The 20911-nt window shown below is 36.7% G+C and overlaps 1 protein-coding gene across 6 annotated transcripts in view; it reads left to right on the plus strand.

The window, feature by feature from the left end:
• AFDN (afadin, adherens junction formation factor) overlaps window positions 1–20911 on the plus strand; it is a 221883-nt gene that overhangs the window by 130241 nt on the left and 70731 nt on the right. For 3 of the 6 annotated variants that reach the window (XM_060242324.1, XM_060242299.1, XM_060242332.1), the window contains 7 exons: window positions 364–623; window positions 2804–2873; window positions 11186–11301; window positions 14472–14533; window positions 15189–15394; window positions 19021–19041; window positions 19779–19924. In XM_060242324.1, the coding sequence (XP_060098307.1) occupies window positions 364–623; window positions 2804–2873; window positions 11186–11301; window positions 14472–14533; window positions 15189–15394; window positions 19021–19041; window positions 19779–19924 (881 nt within the window). The remainder of the gene's footprint in view (window positions 1–363; window positions 624–2803; window positions 2874–11185; window positions 11302–14471; window positions 14534–15188; window positions 15395–19020; window positions 19042–19778; window positions 19925–20911) is intronic. The other 3 variants (XM_060242308.1, XM_060242316.1, XM_060242341.1) reach the window with 1 other exon arrangement.

Consider the following 20911-nt stretch of genomic DNA (forward strand, 5'->3'; position numbering starts at 1 on the left):
GCAAACATATTTTGATTCTTTACAAGATGTAATAATTGTTTGGTTTTGCACACAATACAATACTTTTTTACCAGCCATCTATCACTCTTATCAGCCTGTGCCAATTTGAGCAATGGATACTGTAAGATAAAGTATGTTGGAAAATTAATAGCCGCTCAGTAAAAGAATGACTGGAATGTGTAGTTCATTTCAGGTTTGTTACAGGTCATGGCAGGTTTATTGTATGAAGGTTATTCCTTTTAGTTCAGAAATACTTAATCTTTAAATTCAATTTCTTGGTTTGTTAGAGCCAAGTATATGTAAACTTCTGAAAATGTTGGTTTTTGTTTGGCTTCTTTTGAGTTTAGCAACATGTGTTTTCAGTTGTTTGGTCCAGGAATTCAGCCTCATCATTGTGACCTTACTAATATGGATGGAGTTGTTACTGTTACTCCAAGAAGCATGGATGCGGAGACATATGTGGAAGGTCAGCGGATTTCGGAGACCACTATGCTGCAAAGTGGTATGAAGGTTCAATTTGGAGCCTCTCATGTATTTAAGTTTGTGGACCCCATTCAGGATCACATTCCTAAAGGACGCCTAGACACACAACATATGGTCAAAGGATCACGACACAAAGCTGGGTAAATTATGTTGTTAATCATTGTCAAGGAAGAACCCATGATGAATACTCTTACTCCACTTTGTGAAATTTTCTTGAGTTTATATGATTTGATAATTAAAACTAATTTTCTGTTAGAAGACTCCATTAGTACAACAACAGAAATAATATAGCCTAGTAACCTAATAATACAATCTAAAACAGCACTATGCATAATTTATACATACACGTTTATTGTCCAGAAGTGTTGATTTTATATTGGTTATATAATCTAGAGATTGACTGTAGAAATAAGTTAACAAACAAATGGCATATTTGTAAACATTTAAATTACTTAATATAAGTAAGTCTAATTTCAACATGATTTCAGAATGCAATTCAGTGTTCAGTCTAAAAGCTTTTAGTGTTTTTTGAGCAGACAAATAAGTGGATAAGGGTGATCTGGTAAACATAATATACTTGGATTTCCAAAAGGCTTTTTGACAAGGTACCTCTGAGTAAGCTTAGGAGTGATGGGATAAGAGAGCAGATCCTTTTGTGGATTAAAATACTGGTTAAACATCAGGAAGCAATTAGTAGGAATAAATGAATTGTTCTGTCAGTGGAGGGAGGGGAGCAGTGGGGTCCCACAAGGATCAACATAGGGACTATTGCTGTTTAATTTGTTTAAACATGATTTGGAATTGAGGAGTGTATTTATTTATTTGACTTAATCACCCTATCCTGGCTCATGCCAGGCTCTAGGCAATGTATATTAATAATAACAAAATACCTACATACGTTTACATAAGTTTAAAATAATAAGAACATTCAAGCTAAAACATCTTATGGAGTCCCCAATAGCACCATATTAATTTCTTCTGTTCCATCACATTGAAAAGGGGGGAGCTCAGAGGGGCAGAAGAATGAGGTGCCAGCTTGGCTACCATTGCTGTCCTTACTCGAAAGCCTGGCGGAACATGTCTGCCTTGCAGGCCCTGTGTAGTGGCCAAGTTTGCAGATGATACCAAATTATTCAGGATGGTAAAAACCAAAGTAGATTATGAAGAGCTATAGGAGGATCTACCAAAATTGGGTGAGTGGGAAATAATGTGGCACTGTTAGTATGTGTAAGGTGATGGGTTTTGAACTGGCTGAGACCAAGATCTTGAGGTTATAGTGGATAGCTCAGTGAAAATCTTGACTCTGTAGCAGTGGCAAAAAAGGGAAATTTCATACTGAGGATTTTTAGGGAAGGAACTGAGTATAAAATGGCAGATAGAACCATGTTGTGGCCTCATATGGAATACTGCTTATAGTTCTGATAAAGATACTACAGAGTTGGAAAAAGTACAGAGGAAGACAACCATGATGATCAAGAAGCTCCAGAACCCTTTCCTGTGAGAAAAAGCTGAAGAGGTCTAGGACTTCTTAGCTTAGAAGAAAGACAGCTAAGGAGTGGGCATGATGGAAGTTTATAAAACCGTGCATGGGTGGAGATGGTGGATACAGGGAACTTGTTGTTCTTGTCCTATGATACTAGAACGTGGGGACACCTAATGAGTTGGATAATAGGTACAGAAGAGACAAAGGGAAGTCCTTTGATAAATAAATTGTGGGGTTAACTGCCAGTAAAGGTAGTGATGATCACAGTCATATATGGCTTTAAAAGAGATTCATGGAGAACAGGTTCATTGATGGCTACTAGCCATAATGAGTAAAGGGCAGTATTTATATTTATATTCAAGGGCAGTAATCCTCTAAAGTTCTGTAATAAGAGTCAACATCATGGGAAGGTCTTTGCCTCTGTGCCCCATTTGCTGGACTGCTAGAGCAGCTGGTATGATCACTGTGTTAAATGGCATTCTGGATTAGATGGGCCATTGGTTTGATTAGCAGGGCTCTTCTTTACGTTTAAGTAGAAGCTACTACTATCAATCAAGTAAGGTCTTTAAATCATTCTGAATAGTGCTTTAAAGTTATCATAATATTGTTGCTGCCATCCAACAGTCACTATTGAGTAAGGAAACACATCTGTATGTATAACTGCATTGTAAATTTTTGGCAACACATCTGTGTATAACTGTATTGCAAATTTTTGACAATCTTTAGTAACACTATAAAAACCCAAGACAAATATTTTTCTGTCTACTGTGTTTCTATAAGTTTCTATCTACTGCATTTTGCTAACCAACAAATTCTGAAGATATGTTGTCTTTTCAGATCTGTACAAGAAACAACATTTGATTTGGAGGGAGACATCCATAGTGGAACAGGATTACCTGCAAGCAAGGTAAGAAATTGTCACCAGTTTTAAAAATGTAGGCTTGAATTTAAACTCTTATGAATGGGAAGAATTTTGAAACAAGATCTTTGCCTTCTGCAAACTCTTCCTGCCTGTAAAGTAGCTGTTCAGGACTGGAAAAACCTCATAAAAAAGATGTCATGTAGCATAGGACTGTGTCAAGGAGAGTTAATTGACCAGTCCCCCCCTCTCCATATACACACTGTATTTTTACACTGTCTAGAGCAGATCCTTGAATTAAACCTTTAAACAATTTTTCCTGATATTTCACCTCCTAGTTGCAGCCCCACATTCTGCATAATTTATTGTTTAGACCCTTGACCCATGGCAGAAGTTTCTTCAAAGTTCTTCTGCTCCTATCTAGGAGAAGAGCAGGAATCTTCTTCCTCAAACTCCTTCCATTGCCTATTCCTTACCTATTTGGATTCAGCCTAAAATAAATTTTGAGTTTATATTTCACTTCCGGGATCAGAAAATGGCGAGCTGAGCTGCTTTCCTTAACGGGAGCAGGCTGGCACTTCTGTTCGGGGTAGTAAAAGGCAAACTAATGCCTTCTGCCTACTTTTCTCAGCCAGAGAATTGTCCAAGATATGCACAGATACTTTGAGGAGACTTACCTTGGCTGAAAGGGAGTCCTGGAGGGGGCTCCTTTGAGGCTTTGAGGGATCTCCGGAGAAAAGTTGCATATTCATCATCTACAGAAGTTTCCAGAGTCATTTATTTGACTTAAGCTCAACAGGATCCGAGTCTTCTTTTACAACTTTAAACATCTAATCTACAAAAGACTGGTGTCGATTTGGATAAACTACAAAAAAAAGGTATTGATTGCTATCTTTTCACTCCGGGACTAACTAAAGCTAAACAAAACAAAATTAAAAGGTGGGAGTTGGATATAATGGAAGCCTGAAAGGAGGAGAAGAAAAGGGGCTAAATTTGAACTTTGTAAATCTAAAAAACAGTGCTAAAAAGAGAAAGGAATTTATTGTTTAGTCTATCTGCGGTTGAGGAAGTAGCCCCATCGTCATAGATCTGCAGCACTCACAGTCAACACAGGAAGTACGTCAGACATCGCGAGATTTCTCTACCAGTGAAACGAGACTTGGTGGCAGGAAAAGCAGGAAGTACCAGAGGAAGAAGAAGGAAGTAAGAGAAGTAAACAGCCTACTCTAGGATTATAATATCAGAGAGAAACATCAGCGGCCATTGTTGGGAGGACAAAGTTTTAACAACGTTTTTTAAGTGACTGGGACAATAAAAATTGGTGGAGTTGAGTTGGCAATTTCAAAATAAAGATTGGACAGTAGTGAAGAAGATCTGAATTGGATAAAGGGAAAAGAAGGAAAAAATTTTTAAGTGAAGCAAAGGTCGCGACTGCCACTTTGGGGAAAATAAAAACTTTCAACATTAATATCTGAGCCTGAGAAGCTCAGAGGACGGTGAAATTGGGTTTATTGGAAAGGGCAAGCTTCACTCTATTAAACCTGTTGGTCCAAATTTAATTTGCTGAGATAAAAATTTTCTTTCTTTTTTACATGTCAGACCCGAAGCAAATTCGTACTAGGTCTGCTTCAATGGAGAAAATGCAAGCCCAATTAGATGCAATGGAAGCCAGGATAATGAAGGGGGTGAAAGAAATGATATCTGCCTCTAAAAAAGAAATAAGAAAGGATATTGAGGACTCAAAAAAAGAATTAAAAAAAGAGATAGAGAATCTCAGAAATGAGACTGTAATAATAACAAAAAAAGTACAAGAGATGGAAGAGAGAGTGAAAACACATGATTCCACCTTGTTAAAATTACAAGAAAAGGTGATAATACATGACTGCAAGTTGATGGAGACACAGATTCATCTGAGAGGTGTACCAGAAGATGAATAATTGCAGAATTTTTGGAGGAAGATCCTGAAGGGAATAGAAATATGTATGATTATATGTATAGAGTGAATTCACTCTGTGCAAAAAAGAACAATCTGGCAAGAGATGTGGTCATAAGATTTATGACAAAAGAAATGGTGGGAAAAATCATGAATAAAAATTTTGAAAAGACATTGATAGTGGGAGGTAGTAGAATAAGAATTATGAAAGAGTTGCCAAGATAAGTGTTAACTGACAGGAATGCATATAAAAAACTGACAGAAAAATTACGTGACAATGGAATGAGACAGATGGATAATACTTGAAGGTTTGAGCTTTGAACTTCAAGGGAAAAGGATAACAATTACAAACACACAGGAACTGCGTAGATTTTATGGAGAAAATAAAGAATTTGCACCATGATGGATTACAAATTGATATCTTGGAATGTAAATGGACTAAACTCACCACAAAAAAGAAGGGCAACATTTCATTGGATAAAAAAAACAAAATTGTAATATAGTTTGTTTACAAGAAGTGCATATTAGATAAAAGGATTATAAATTTTTATCGAATAAGCAATTGGGACTAGAATTTTATACATCGGCTGAACAGAATAAGAGAGGAGTAATTTTTTAAATTATAAAAGAATTAGACCCGAAATTGGTTTTTAAAGATAAAGACGGAAGATACATAGCAGTGGAAATTTTATTGAATGTTAAAAAAACTTGCTCCAAATGGTGCAAAAGACATTTTCTTTAAAAATACTACGCAACATCTTGATGAAGTGACTTATGAGCAAATTTTGTTGATGGGGGACTTTAATGGAACAATTCAGAACACAATAGATCTGGGAAGAAAAAAATTGATAAAGAAGGGAAATTGCCAAAATCTTTTTTTGAGTTGGTCAAACAAGAGATTTTGGAGGATATATGGAGGAAGTTCAATCCTGAAGTACGGGACTGTACCTTTTTTCAGCCAGACATAATTCTCTTTCTAGAATTGACATGTTGTGGGGTACCAAAGATTTGGGACTTATGACAAAGAAGATAGAGATTTTACCCAAAATAGGAGCTGACCATAACCCAATAATGTGGATTACAAAATTGTCTAAAAAGTCGAGAAGATGGAAAATAAATGAAGATTTACTACAAAATAAAGAAATAGTGACATCTTTAGAAAATGAAACTAAAGCTTATTTCCAAGTTAATGATATAGAATTTCAGACGGTATGGGATGCCTATAAGACAGTAATGAGAGGAATATTAATAACACTGAATAATAAAGATAAGAGAGCAAAAGATAAACAGATCTTGGACATTCAAAATGAAATTAAGAAAAAAGGTGAATTAAGAAAAAGGCCAGGGAAAAAGAAAATTATAAGGGAGATTACAATATTACAAACACAAATGAGACATTTGTTAAATAAGGAAATGCAATGGAATTTGAAAAAATTACAACAGAAATCTTTTGAGGGAGCAAACAAACCTGGAAAGTACTTGGCTTGGCAACTGAAGAAAAAGAGAGAAAGTTAAATTATTAACAAAATTGTGGTTGATGGAAAAGAGATAGTGGACCAAGAAGGAATAAAGAGAGAATTTTTTAAGTATTATGATAATTTATTTAAGAGTGTTAAAGTAAAGAAAGAAAGGATCGAAACGTATTTGCAAAAGATAAAAATAGCACCCTTAACTGAATATATGGAAAAAATTTTGAATGATCCAATTGAAAAAATAGAAATTGAAGTAGCGATTAATGTAATAAAAATCGGAAAAGCACCTGGACCAGATGAATATACGGCAAAAAATTTTAAAATGCTTAAAGAAGAATTAGTATCGAAACTTCAAAAATTGATGAATGCGATAAGATTAAATGGGAAAATACCCATTACATGGAAAGAAGCTGTAATTTCGTTGATTCCAAAGCAAGATAGAGATGTCACGAATGTAAAGAATTATAGACCAGTTTCATTATTAAATAATGATTATAAGATATACACAAGAATCCTGGCAGAACGGCTTAAACAATATTTAATAAATTTTATAAAGGAAGATCAAGCGGGTTTTCTTCCCAAAAGGCAAATAAGAGACAATATTAGAACTGTTGTAAATATTGTAGAATATTATGAAAGACATCCAGAGAAGGAAGTTGCATTTTTTGTGGATGCAGAGAAAGCTTTTGATAATCTGAACTGGGACTCTATGTTTGCAGTAATGGAAAAAATAAAGTTGGGGGAAAACTTTATAGGAATGATAAAGGCGCAATATATACTGAACAATGTGCAAGGTTATGTATAAATGCAGATCTCACAGATGAAATGAAAATTAGCAAAGATACAAGACAAGGTTGTCCACTTTCGCCATTGTTGTTTATAATGACTCTTGAAATCATATTGATGTAAATACAAGATGATGAAGAAATAGAAGGAATGAGAATTAAAGGTTTTACTTATAAATACAGAGCATTTGCAGATGATATAATGTTTATAAATGAAAATCCTATACAAGTAACACCTTTGTTGTTAGCTAAAATACAAAATTTTGGAATTGACGGGACTTTATGTTAATAAAGAAAAATCAAAACTTTTATGTAAAAATATGCAAGTAAATAAACAAAAGGAACTGCAGAGGCTAACGGGATGTGAGGTTACCTCTAAAGTAAAATATTTGGGTGTGGAAATAACAATGAAGAACATTGATTTGTTTAAAAATAATTATAAAAAGTTATGGCGTAAAATGGATGAAGATATGATAAAGTGGAATAAGCTTAATTTATCATTGCTTGGGAGAATAGCTGCAATTAAGATGAACATTTTGTCGAGAATAATGTATTTATTCCAAACTATCCCAATTTTGAAAGACAGCAAACAATTTAATAAATGGCAAAGAAAGATTTCAGAATTTATATGGGCTGGAAAGAAACCAAGGATTAAAATGAAAGTTTTAACAGATGCTAAAGAAAGAGGAGGATTCCAATTACCAGATTTAAGACTATATATCATGAAGCGTTTTGTTTGGTGTGGATAAAAGATTGGGTGACGTTATTGAATAAAAAACTTTTAACGTTGGAAGGTCATGGAAATAAATTCGGCTGGCACGCTTATATGTACTATGGGAAGAAAAAGATGGATGGTTTTTTTCTCTCACCATTACATAAGAAATAATTTGCTAAATATCTGGATGAAGTATAAGAAATATGGCTAGAAAACAACTATGGATAGTGCCTGCAGAAGTAATAAAAATAACAGCTGAGTTAGGAGAGGGAAAATGGATATCATACAATCAATTATTAAAAATACAAAGCGGTAAAATAGAGTTGAAAACTGCTGAGGAGCTGAATTATAAGTATGATTGGTTTCAAATGCAACAAAGAGTTTGGTGGAAAGTGATCTTAAAACTGAAGGAATAAGACAAGAACAAACAGAAATGGAAAAAGTTCCGCTTGGAGATAATGAAAAATTAATTTCGAAAATTCATAAGTTACTTTTAAAATGGTCTATGGAAGATGAAGTAGTGAAATCTCAAATGATTAAGTGGGCAATTAATGTAAAGAAATATAGATGGATACATGGGAATATTTGTGGAAGAACTCTATGAAACTCTCAACATGTCAGAGTATCAAAGAAAATTCTTTTAAGATGATGTATAGATGGTATATGACTCCTAAAAAGTTGGCAAAGATGAATAATAAGATGCCAGACAGATGTTGGAAATGTAAAAAACATGAAGGTTCTTTCTACCATATGTGGTGGACTTGTGAAAGAGCGAAAATGTATTGGCAGATGATTCAACAAGAGAGATCTTGGGATACGAATTTAACAAAGTTGCAGAGACTTTTCTGTTGGGATTACAAATGGAAAAAATTCCAAAAGAAGATAGGACTTTAATCTGGTACTTGCTCTCAGCTGCTAGGACACTGTAGGCGCAGTTGTGGAAGCAAGAAAAAAATACCAGAGAAATGGGATTGGATTGTAAAAGTTATGACATGGAGTGAAATGGACAAGTTAACAAGAACCTTAAGAGACTATGATTTAGAAGTATTTAAGATGGAGTGGAAAAAGTTCAGAAGATACGTAGAAAAGGGTGGAAAATATAAGGACATTGGACAATTTTTGATAACGAAAGTATAAGAGGGAGGAGGATATGAATTTTGGTTCTTATTAAGGGTGCCTTTAATACTAATATTTTAAGTATAGTACACTGGCGGGGGTCAAGTAACGGGGGGAGGGGTGGGTAGAAAGTAATATATGGGATAGAGGAAAAAAGTAGTTATTAATGATGTAAGAAATTGAATATACTACCATAAGTTAGTAATAAAAAAATGTTGAAACTATATTTCAAGTGGATTAATCCATACTTTAATAATATACTTTAGGTGTGTCAGTACATACTTAAGATCTCAACCACATTTCTACATAAAAACACTAACTTCAATAGTCCATGTAGTAGTGCCATAAAGTTGGATATCCTTCAGATGCAGTTTTTTAAGTGGGGAAGAATGGTAGAAGAACAGAGAAGGTGAGAATGTTCTGTTCGTTGCATCCAAATCATAGGAACAATGATAAGTTATGAGTTCTACATCTGGGTAACAAAAACGAGCAACATGCATACTCGATGGGGGATACACTTCTGGATAGAAGTATGTGTGAATAAGGTTTTGGGGTGTGGGTGGACCATTAGTTAAGTATAAGCAGCCAGTGTGATGCAGTGACAAAAAAGGCTAATGCCGTCATGGGGTATATCAGGCATAACATCCAAATCGTAAGATGTCATAGTTCTGCTGTACATTTCATTGGTCAGGCCATACCTAAAGTATTTTGTGCAGTTCTGGAGACCTCGCTTCAAAAAGGATGTGGATAGAATAGAGTGGATGCAGAGGAAAGCACTGAGGATGATTAGGGGCCTGAGGACCAAACCCTATAAGGAAGGCTAAGGAGCTTGGAAATGTTCAGTCTGGAGAAGAGGCGGTTGAGGGGTAACATGATTGCTCTCTTTAAGTATTTGAAGGCTGTCACTTAGAGGAAGGCAGGGAGTTGTTCCTGTTGGCCGCAAAGGAGAGGACTTGTAGTAATGGGTTTAAATTAAGGGCAGAAAGATATCAGCTGAATATTAGGAAAAACCTTTTAACAGTAATAGTTGTTCAACAGTGGGATCAGTGGGGTGAGCTCTCCCTCACTGGCTAGACAAACAGGTGTTTGTCAGGAATTCTCTAGGCTGATCCTGCACTTAGCAGGGGGTTGGACTAGATGACCTCTATGACTCCTTCCAACTTTGATTCTGTGTTTCTATGATTAGAAGACAATCACATACATGAATCCCAGAACTTTGAAAATTGTCATGCTACATGTATAAAATTGATTTACCCACATTGTGTCAATCCTCTAAAATATATTTTTGCACATGCTATGTGCAGTGTTAAAGCTTCCAGTTGATCATATATTGAATTGAGAGAAAGTGAGAATTGACATTGTAGAGATTGTAAAAGGAAATAGTTGTGGACATCCCCACAAGTATTATAAGTTCAGCTCTCAAGATCACTTGTTCGTTTAAGCTCCTTTTAGGGCAGCTGAAAAGGAAGCATTCAGATTTTGCTTTTCCCTCTCAAGTTTCAGTTGCCAGATTCCTACATATTGTGTAATTTTATGCTTTAACTAGTTGTTCTCTGAACAATTTTTGAAATTCCTGGCTATTGTTTTCACACTGCATTATCTGTCATGGAATTGCTGCATTTCTCCTATGAAATTTCAGCACTTTCTAGAGTTTTCTATATAGAACTATTTTAGGATACACTGTAGCACCATGTGAACTGAAGAGTGAAACCCAGAACAACACCTTCAGTATTCCCCTGTGGTTGTGGGTTAAGGTTGGTAGTGGTAGGTAAACTTTCCTGTTTTTGAAGAAGAATGTCCCTCATGATTTACTTATTGAATGAACCCTTGGAACATATTCTTGCAGTCATAAGGTTACTGGGAACATAGGTGGGGGCCTTTTCCTTGTAAAAATTAAGGAATTTGAAAGAATGGGTTTTCTCATTTCCTCCCCTAGCAGCTCCCTAGCCCTCCATAAAACCCTCTGCTGAGGACTGGGGGAACTGTCCTGAATGGTAAAGCATGCAGAGTGATATATTGAGCTGCAGTAAGAAGGGGAAATTGGATTAAATCTTCCTTCCCTTACATCAGTGGAGGAAGCATTGGAGCCAAATAGTGGACCGTAATAGTGGTTTTATGGAGGATACTGGTGGCTTCTTGGGAAAAAGGGAAGACCCATTCCTGTGCTTCTGTTCCTGTTTTGGGAATTAGGATATAACCCATAGGTTGAAAACCACTGCTCTAGGACATATTAAGGTAAAAAAGATTGCTCTACTTCTATTCCACATCTCTGTTTTTATTATTGGTAATTTTGCACCAGATTCTCATATAATCTGTATTAAATGTGTCATTTGGAGCAGAGCACCAACAGATTGGATAGTGACAGAATATCAACATCCAGCACAGCTGAACGAGGCATGGTGAAGCCAATGATAAGAATAGAACAGCAACAGGAGTACCGGAGGCAGGATGGCAGGTACCAAAAAGCATTCTCCCAGGATGAAATGGGCTGTTTTATTTTCAGAAAATTAAAGCATTTTTGAACCAAAACTTGAGACTGAATACTGCAGGTCAGTGTGCTCTTGTTTGTGATTTTACATGGATAAAAATGGCTTTGAAAGGGACTCCATAATTCCTCCAAAATAAAGTAATGTGCTTTATTTAAACAGAACATTAAAGTATACTTTATTTAACAGAGCATTAGAGTACTTTATTTGATCAACATTGAAACCACTGGAAGAAATCCTCTGCCAGTCCTCCCCACATAGGTTATAATGAACTCAACCAGTTTTGTTCTGTTGGCCAAAACTATGTGTGTTCTGCAAGAAGATCCTTCCTGTGCCATTCCTAGGAGAACAAGCAACCCAAAGGGAGAATCACGGAGAAAAGGCAAGAAACAAAACCCATAGGTTACCATGGTATCCAGCCTTACACACTAACCAATAAAAACAATTGATATTCTTGGAAAATTCATACAAAATATATTCAATACTTTAAACATAGAATGTCCAAAACACCCAAACAATTCCACTCTCTTCATTGATATCACACATACATTTACAACACTTGTTAGAGGCAGAAAAGTCCGAGTGATGAAAAGGAAGCGAATTCTTTATGAAGTCCAACGCTTCCACTGCAGTTGAAAACGCGGCTGGCACAATAATTAGCCCGCCGAGGTTGTACTTGATATCCCCAGTTCACTGTTTGCTTCTATGAGCTGCGTACATAAAAGCATCCAAACATAACTGGTAACAGAGTACAATTTATGTGGAAATATAACCAAGAAAAATTTAAAATACAACAAACATACCTTCATGCAGACATTTTTCATCACTTGGCTTACATATTCAGATTACTTCATGGCTTTGACAACAGTCTTAGTAACATGCCCAAAGTACCCAGTTACATATCCACAGGTGCATTTCATTAACATTCCTTAAAGGTACAGTAAGTAATCCACAATAATATACAAGCAGACTCTATTAAAAAAGCAGGAAAAGTCCCATTCATTATTTAACCCTTCAGGCATCATTAAATATCCGTTTCATTTCATTTCCTGCTGTAAAAGCCATCTTGACATGTCAACCTTCCCCTGCAACCTAGTAGGAAATTTCATCAAAACAAAAAACCTCAAAGAATTGGGGTCATGTTGGAATCTGTGAAAATGTTCCACAAGTGGAGCCTCAGCCATGTAATTCTTAATACGAGATTTGTGTTCCAACATACGTGTACGGACTACAAGTGTTGTACTTCCCAGATAAATTTTATGACATGGACAAATGGTCAAGTAAATACATTTTTGGTTGAGCAGGTCATTATTTCCTCTAAAACAAATATAAACCCCGTAGTAGGATGTATAAATTCTTTAATCTGGAGTGATAAGGCACATGTGGAACATGTCCCACACTTGTAGTATCTCCCTGTTCTTTCACACCGAACATCAGAACTCCCCAAATCCGATCTAATAAGAAAATCACCGATGTTTCTAGTCTTCCTGTATCCTATTCGTGATGGATACTGACACCCAGGTAAGTCTTTTACCACAAACCAGAATTTTTAAATAATATTTTGTATAGACTGAGTCAAGATAGAAAACTGGAATGCACATGTGATCCTATTCTCAGGGTCACCCTTTCCTAATTTCTGCTGTTTATCTTTATTAATAAGAACAGGTCCAGGCGTACTGTCTATCCTAGATGCTGCTGCTCTCAGAATTTGATTTGGATATCCCCTGTCTCTAAATCATTGGCAAATCTGCAACTTATCCCTCTCAAAATCAGCCTAAGGGAATGGCTGATACATTTGCAGATTTTGTGAACACAATCCTTTCATATGTTCTGGGTTTTGGTTCATAGTCATGGATAATGTGCTTAGAGTTTTTAATCCACTTTACGTCTAATATTACATATGAGAGACATTAGAAGCTATAGCAAAACATTTAATCAATATTTCATAGTACTGTCAGTCCCCTAATCACTTTCAAGGTGTGCTCAAGTTTATTGTGAAATCTGTCTCAGTTGCAAGCATGTTTTGTTAAAAAAGGGGGGGGGGGGAGAGGAGGGGTGACAGACCGGTTGTTAAATGTAACTGGCAGCAGGATAGATGGGAAGCCTTTGCCATATTCAATTATGGTCCAAAGCAAAAATGAAGGCAGATCTAATTAAACGTTCCCTATTACAAATTTAACCAAGCCACAGGAGGATAGAGAATACTTACCATGATAAGACAAGATCTGCTGGTTTTTTTTTTTAATTTGTAGGTTTTCATTTTCTTAAGCAGTTAAGAGAGGTATACTGTTCTGTGATTTAAGCTCTGCAAGCCATCTAAAACCATTGGCAGTGCTCAGCTATTGAGAACATTGAGAGTTTAGTGATGGTAGAAAAGTGAGATGACCTACCTTAGTTTTTCAAATCCCGTAGTGGTTTATTGTTTTTCCTGTAAACAAAATTCTAGTTTAATCCTGGTTTAGAGGGGAAAAGAGCACTAACTAGTCTGTAGTTCTGTAGTAATAGCCAATTACTGTTTGCCTTGAAAATTCATTGATTCTTGTGTGGAGGGAGTAAGGAGGGTATGAGCCCTATCAATTAGGCTTGTTTACGCATTTATTTGCTAGTTACCAGGTAATATACATGTGGCTCAGTGCTTGATATTTCATAAACTAAAATATGATATAGGTTTTGTCTCCGCAATAGACTGTAATACAAAAGGAGACATTAATTTACGAGAATGAGGGATTAGGTTACCAGCAGTTTGTAAATTAATCTCTTAATTCTGTTCTTGAAGGTATGCTTGAGTATATGCGTAACATGAGTCATCTGCTGTGGGTGACAGGCTGCCTTTATCAGTATATTGTGTTCTGCAAATTGATTAATAATGCAGATTCTGAGTTCAAGTGTATACTATGATCTCTGCTATTAAGGGCCAAGTATTACTTGAGAGTGGGGATAACTAGAACGGGGTGAAGGAGAAGGAAACTTAAATGGAACAGTGTATTTTTAGCAGTATCACATCTTTAATTAACTGATGAGTTAAAATGGTGTATGCGTTCTCAAAAACAAACCCTTTGGAGAAATCTGTATCATTTGACAGTGGAATTAATTTTCACTCTTTGAATTGGACTTCTGAATGTCTGCTTTTTGTCTCTAGACCACAGGATGCACATGGGCCTGAATTGATATTACCTGCAAGCGTTGAATTCAGGGAAAGTTGTAAGTATTATCTCAGATCTGACAAATCTAACAAAATTAACAGTGCTTTTAAAAAAAAGCTCAGCAATAGAAATGTAGATTTTTAAAAAATATATTAGAAGAAGTTTAAGTATGTTCATTATACATATGCATAGATATAGATATATTGTCCATAGAAATCCCTTACTTCAAGAAGGATGAGAGGGAAGTGGGGAGATAAGGAAAATTCATTGAGTGTTTAATGTTAGAAATACAAGGATATTTGTGAAATTAATATAGGATTCCAATTTTAGGAGTTCCTAGTATGTGACATTAGAATCCATGTGCTGTATTTTTGTTTCTTTTGTCTTTAAAAGAAGAATGTGTAGTATAGTATTGGGTGCCAGACTAGACCAGAAGGACCCAAGTTCAGATTGTTGTTTAACCAGTGAAGCTTTCTGGGTGACTCTGGGCACATCTATGTCATAATCTCAGATTGGCCTTGGGGTTAAGGTAGAATAAGAGACAACTCTATAAGCCACTTTGAGTTCCTTGGAAGAAGGGCAGAATAAAAATAGGGGTCCCCCCCCTCTTGAGGTTGTGTCATATGCTACCTCATGTAGCTATTGGCAAAAATCAGAGATCCCGTAAGGTTTTTTAAAAAAATTATTCTTGGTTTGTTATTTTTTTTCTTCAGCTGAAGATGCCTTTTTGTCTGCCATTATAAATTACACCAATAGTTCAACAGTTCATTTTAAGCTGTCTCCTACTTATGTGTTGTACATGACATGCCGGTATGTATTGTCAAGCCAGTACAGACCTGACATCAGTCCTGCTGAACGTACTCACAAAGTCATTGCAATAGTGAACAAAATGGTGAGCATGATGGAAGGAGTTATACAGGTGAGTTTGTCAGGAAGAGACATACCAAAAAATTCATGGAATATGTTTTAATAACCTGATTTTTAAACAGATTTTTTTTTCCAGAAAATTTGACACTTTGGTGTTCCATAGTGACACTACGCATCACTATGCAGTTTGTAGTATCATATGAAATAATTCTTCAATTGCAGCAAAGAACATTTAAACTCGTCTGCTAAATCCTATCCAGAAAAACACTGGTGCTTTTTGTATGTATGAGATGACAAATAAAAATTTTTGCTAATAAAAGGTTACAGTAATAGGTACACACAAGTCTTCTAGTTTGCCATTTTGGGTCATTAGTATAGAATCCCATTTTATAATATTCTCTAGAGCATGAATTAAATCTGTTATTGATTTTACTGTTCTGACTTAACCATATTTTATATTCTGCCTTTCTAAGTAAATTATATACCCAGTCATGCCTTTCAATAAAATTTGTGGATTTTGTAAGATGATTGGCAGTAACTATGCTTAAGTATAATTAAGCCTTTATTTGTAGCTAACTAATACCATAGGTTGCATGACACTTTTTTTTGGATGTTCTGTGTATAAGACTTTATTTTGCATGAATTAAAAGCACACGCTTCCATTTATTAATGTTCCTCTATTTTCTTTTATTTTAAATTGTCCTGTTTCTGTCTTTACATGGCTTTCAGTTATCAGAGTAGCTCTATAGTTATGAAATACAATCCTGCAATGCCCATACTTACAGAGCTGCTCTAGAATCCTTGCATCAAGACACCATTATGGTGCTACATAGGCAGCACCATGCCAAGCCATTCATTCAGAAGCAGATCTAGAGTTCCCAGCCGCTCACTGGGGGTGGGGTATTCCTTGGTTTGGGAGCCTCCTCCAACCTGCTGGCCCCAGGATTGGCCAGTGGGGGATCCCCACCCCCGAAAAGCTCTGTTGGGGTCCAATGTTCCCTGCATGGTGACATCATCCAGAAGTGACTTCCGGGTGATGTCATTGTGTACAAAGCACGCATGATATGCCTTCCCTGCTGGCAGCCATGTAGGACGTGGCAATCTTAGGCAGATCTGTATCTGCCATTCACTCATTCAACAACTTTCTCTTGCCTCAGACATTTTTTGTATAAGCTAGGGAAGCAGGAGTGTAGCTGTATGAGGAGGCTAAATAGAATGCCTAGAGGGAGGCATGGAATAGCATGCCTGAGGCTGGATTAGTTGCCTTAACATGCTTTGTTATAAGATTATGCTTTCTTAGACAGTTGGGGTTAGGACAGAAGAAAAATTGTATGTTTAAAAATACGTGGTTGTGTTTTGCCTTAAAGAATCCTGGATGTTTAGATACCTGAAGAATTTATTATTTTAATATGACACTTGTTGGTGAAACTGAAACCAAATCTGTATTATGGGTAGGGTTGCCAGCCTCCAGGTGTCAGATGAAGATCTCCTGGAATTACAACTAATCTCCAGGCAACAGAGATCAGTTCACTCCAAGAAAATTATCACTTTGGAAGGTGGAGCCTATGGCATTATACTCCATTGAAATCCCTCCCCTTCCCAAAATCCACCTACTCAGACTCCATCCCCTAAATCTCCAGGTATTTCCCAACCCAGGGCTAGAACCCTTTAATATGGTATAAATATTGAAGAGCAAGCAACTGAAAAATGATATTGGAGGAATGATTTGATCTAGATTGAAGAACAGAAGTGTCCATCTGGATATCTTGTCAGGCTTAGCTGAAAATGTTGATTCCCCAAACACAGGAGAGCAATTAAAAAAAAACCTCCACATGGATAATGGCAGTTATGTGTCCCATATCGATCAGGTGTCATTTCACCCCTCCTTTTAAAACAAAAAATATGAAAGTTAAAGTACTGCTGCCATTCAATTTTTCTGTTGTATCGCCAAATCTGATAAGCATTTGTGGGTAAGTGGAGAATTATGCCTGGCTGCAGTGAAAAAGCATGAATGGTCAGTGGTAATAAATAAGTGGGAGGCTTTTGTGAAATGTTCCACCTATCTGAAAATTCTTGCTCTCCTTTTTTGTTTTACTTCTTTTGACTTAAATTTAAATACAAAAAAGTATATAATTTATCTGGAATTTAGAGTTGTAAATAGGATACAATTTTTGTGGATGAATAGTATCTGAGCATACAAAGTAACTGATAAAAACTCCCTGGTTGACCTTTGTCCAGTTATTCTCACCCAGACTAACATACCTCACATAGAGATTGTTGAAGATAAAATGAGGAGGGACAAATTGTGTTGTAAACCTGTTTGGGTTTCCATTGAGGAGTAGATTGGGGTATAAATATCCTTTAAAATGGTAGTGTCTCAGTGTTTAGGAATACCCACAAATATATTTCATTAGATTGTGGAACATTAAGAATTTGGGCTTGGGTTGCAAAAATATGGTTAATGTTAGAAAGTAAAAAATGATGTTGTATCCAAAGGGCCTCTATGGAACTCCTCATCACATGACTCTTCCATTTTTACTATAACCTTCTTGGCACTATGGAATGTGGCTTCCTAGGGCAGGAATGCCAGGGAACCTTCAGAAAAGTGTTTGGTGTGACTTAGGGTTTTGCAGAAGGAGAGCAAAAATCAACAAAAATGTCCTTCCATTCACACAATGACTTCAAGATCCAGTTATTAGTGTGGTGAACAAGAACTGATGTTTCTTTTGTCACATTTGGGCACTGATTTTGTTTAACATTAGATTTCAAACTATTGACAAGCAAGGGCATTTTGAGGGTTTTATTGATTGTTGTAACGAGGGCAGGATTCACATTCAGTGATACAGTGCTCAAGTTGTGCATAGATTTTTCATTTACAGTACTTGTAAACTAGAAAGTATATAATACATACAAAGGATTCAAAGAAGCTTTGAGATTACCAGAGAGTGGCTATTTTAAAAAAAATATGTGTTACAAAGAGAGCTTTCTTTGTAAAATATATAGGGTTGGATCCAGTTTGAGGAGCACTTACAGTGGCAGGGGTGGTTTTGATAGCTTGCATCATCCGCAGAGAGAAAATTAGGTGATCTGATTTGATTCCTGTAATCACTGACACCCCACTCCAGCTCATGCTTTGCTATTATAAGGAGCACTGGGGGAAAACAGCTGGCAGCTTGAAAAATTGAAAGGCAATGAGGGATCGGCACTGCCAATGCCTCTGAACTGTCTGGATCCCAGTATTTTTTATGTATTAACTCAATAATTCTATATTTAATAGCCCATACTACAAACTTGCAGTTCAGCACAAAGATAGCTTGTTGTGGGAAAGGAAGGCAGTACTGGCTTCTTTGAGGAGACTCTGTATGGTGGGAATTTGTGCAGGATTATACTTTGGTATAAATGTTGATACATCTAAATTGGCTGGGGTAGGATAATCTTTAGTAATGTACACAAACTGGAAAACCTTAGGTTTTTTCCAAAATGACATTTATATACCATTTCATTGCCTACACCCTTTATAAATGTTTTCTAAGTTATAACATTCCTGGTAAAATGTTGTTTTGATGTGACAGAGCATAAGTCTTGTTCCTTCATATTTAGTGTTTGATTTCTAAAACTACCATGATTGTTCACAAGTTTCTTTCTTCTGTTTGATTTCCTTCGTTCGTTTTTCTCCAGGAGGTAGACCAGGTTGATCAGGTAGGATATATTGCTGGGAACTGATCCTAGCTGATCCTATTGGCTTAGCTCAGTTTCTCATGCTGCTTCCATATAAAATACAATATTTCTACAGCTGGGTTGAACAGTTCATAACACTCATTCAGCAGCTGGAACATGCAGTACTAAAATCCTTTTTTGAATGCGCAACTTATCAGCATTCCATAATTTCTGCTTAATGCACTTCAGTATAGAGATGAAATGACGAAAGTTCTTTTTCTCCCTCCCCCTCCCTTTTTTTGTCTGTGGTTCTATTCTTTGGATCTCATCTGAGGTTGCCTGGCCTAGCGTTTGTGGTCGGGAAATGGTGAGATAGATCAGTACTTGATACTGTGTTGCTTGGTGTCACAGCCAGTGGCTAGCAGTATCTAGGTGGCAGTGGGCATTAATGAACATGTGCTTGTGCACACACAGATTACCAGATAATGCATACATTTACGCTTTCAGCATTCCATGACAACATGCTAACTCCATTCCACTAATAGCATTTTGAATATGTAATAATTGATAATTAAACTATATCTTATAATTTGGAGCTCTTGCACCATGACCAGCATATTTGTGGTTTCATATAAAATCTTTGCAAATATCTGGTATCTGAGTTATGTTTGGTGATACTGGTCTATCTAAATAAAGCCTTTTAACAGTGTATTCAAATTGAACTACTATGAAAAGACTTTTTTATTTCGGTATTTACACTTCTCATTTAACATTTACAGAAACAGAAGAATATTGCAGGGGCACTTGCTTTCTGGATGGCAAATGCATCTGAGCTGCTAAACTTCATAAAGCAGGACAGAGACCTTAGCCGAATTACACTAGATGCACAAGATGTTTTGGCACACTTAGTTCAAATGGCATTCAAGTAAGAATGGCATATTAATGCATGCTTTTTTATAGTGGTCATATTTTATTTTTATGTTGATAGGGAAGCAAATGGTGGGAACAAGAAGAGGTGGAGTCTCTAAGGGCATATTCAAAAGTCTGTAAATACTAGTTCATACTAGAAGAGGGGTGGCTAAACTGACTCAGGAGCCACGTGCAGCTCTTTCACACATATAATGGGCTCCTGGAGTTCAAGGAAGATCTTAATCCATGCTCACTCTCAAGTAAGCGTGCTTAGTATCGGGATCTCAGTCAGCCTCTGAGTGCTGATCTATAGGTAGGCGACTATTTCTGCCATGCTGAAGGAGGGGAAAATAGGCAAGCTTGCAAGCTCTTCTCCTCCACCACAGAGGTCACATAGAGACCTTGAGTGGGAAAAGACAGCACAAGATGGCACAGGGTTCCCCCTTAGTTTCATAGCTCTCGTAGGAGCTGTTTTTACTAACCTTGGTGTCAAGGCAAAGAGAGATGCATAATGATGCAAACAGTGGTCAGTGATTTATATGGTACATGTATGTTTCCTTCTCCCACTGGTGCCAAAAAGTAATTCCCTAACCTTTCCCTATGCTGGTTTTATGGAGACTGTTATTTCCAGCTTTTGTTTTTTTGAAAAGACTCCTCCTAGCATGCTCATGTTGTAAAGTGCACACACATGTATTTTGTCTTTCTGGGCAAAGAAAGTATTAAGAGTTTTAAGAACATAAGAGAAGTCATGTTGGATCAGGCCAGTGGCCCGTCCAGTCCAACACTCTGTGGTCCATCAGTGGGGACCAGGACACTAGAAGCCCTCCCATTGTCTCCCCCCCCCCAGCACCAAGAGTACAGAGCATTACTGCCCCAGTCAGAGAGTTCCAACAACATGCTGTGGCTAATAGCCACTGATGGACCTCTGCTCCATATGTTTATCCAATCCCCACTTGATGCTGTCTATGCTTGCAGCCGCCGCCACCTCCTGTGGCAGTGAATT

This window comes from Heteronotia binoei, chromosome 1 (genome assembly GCF_032191835.1).
Source record: "Heteronotia binoei isolate CCM8104 ecotype False Entrance Well chromosome 1, APGP_CSIRO_Hbin_v1, whole genome shotgun sequence".
Classification (NCBI taxonomy): Eukaryota; Metazoa; Chordata; class Lepidosauria; order Squamata; family Gekkonidae; genus Heteronotia; species Heteronotia binoei.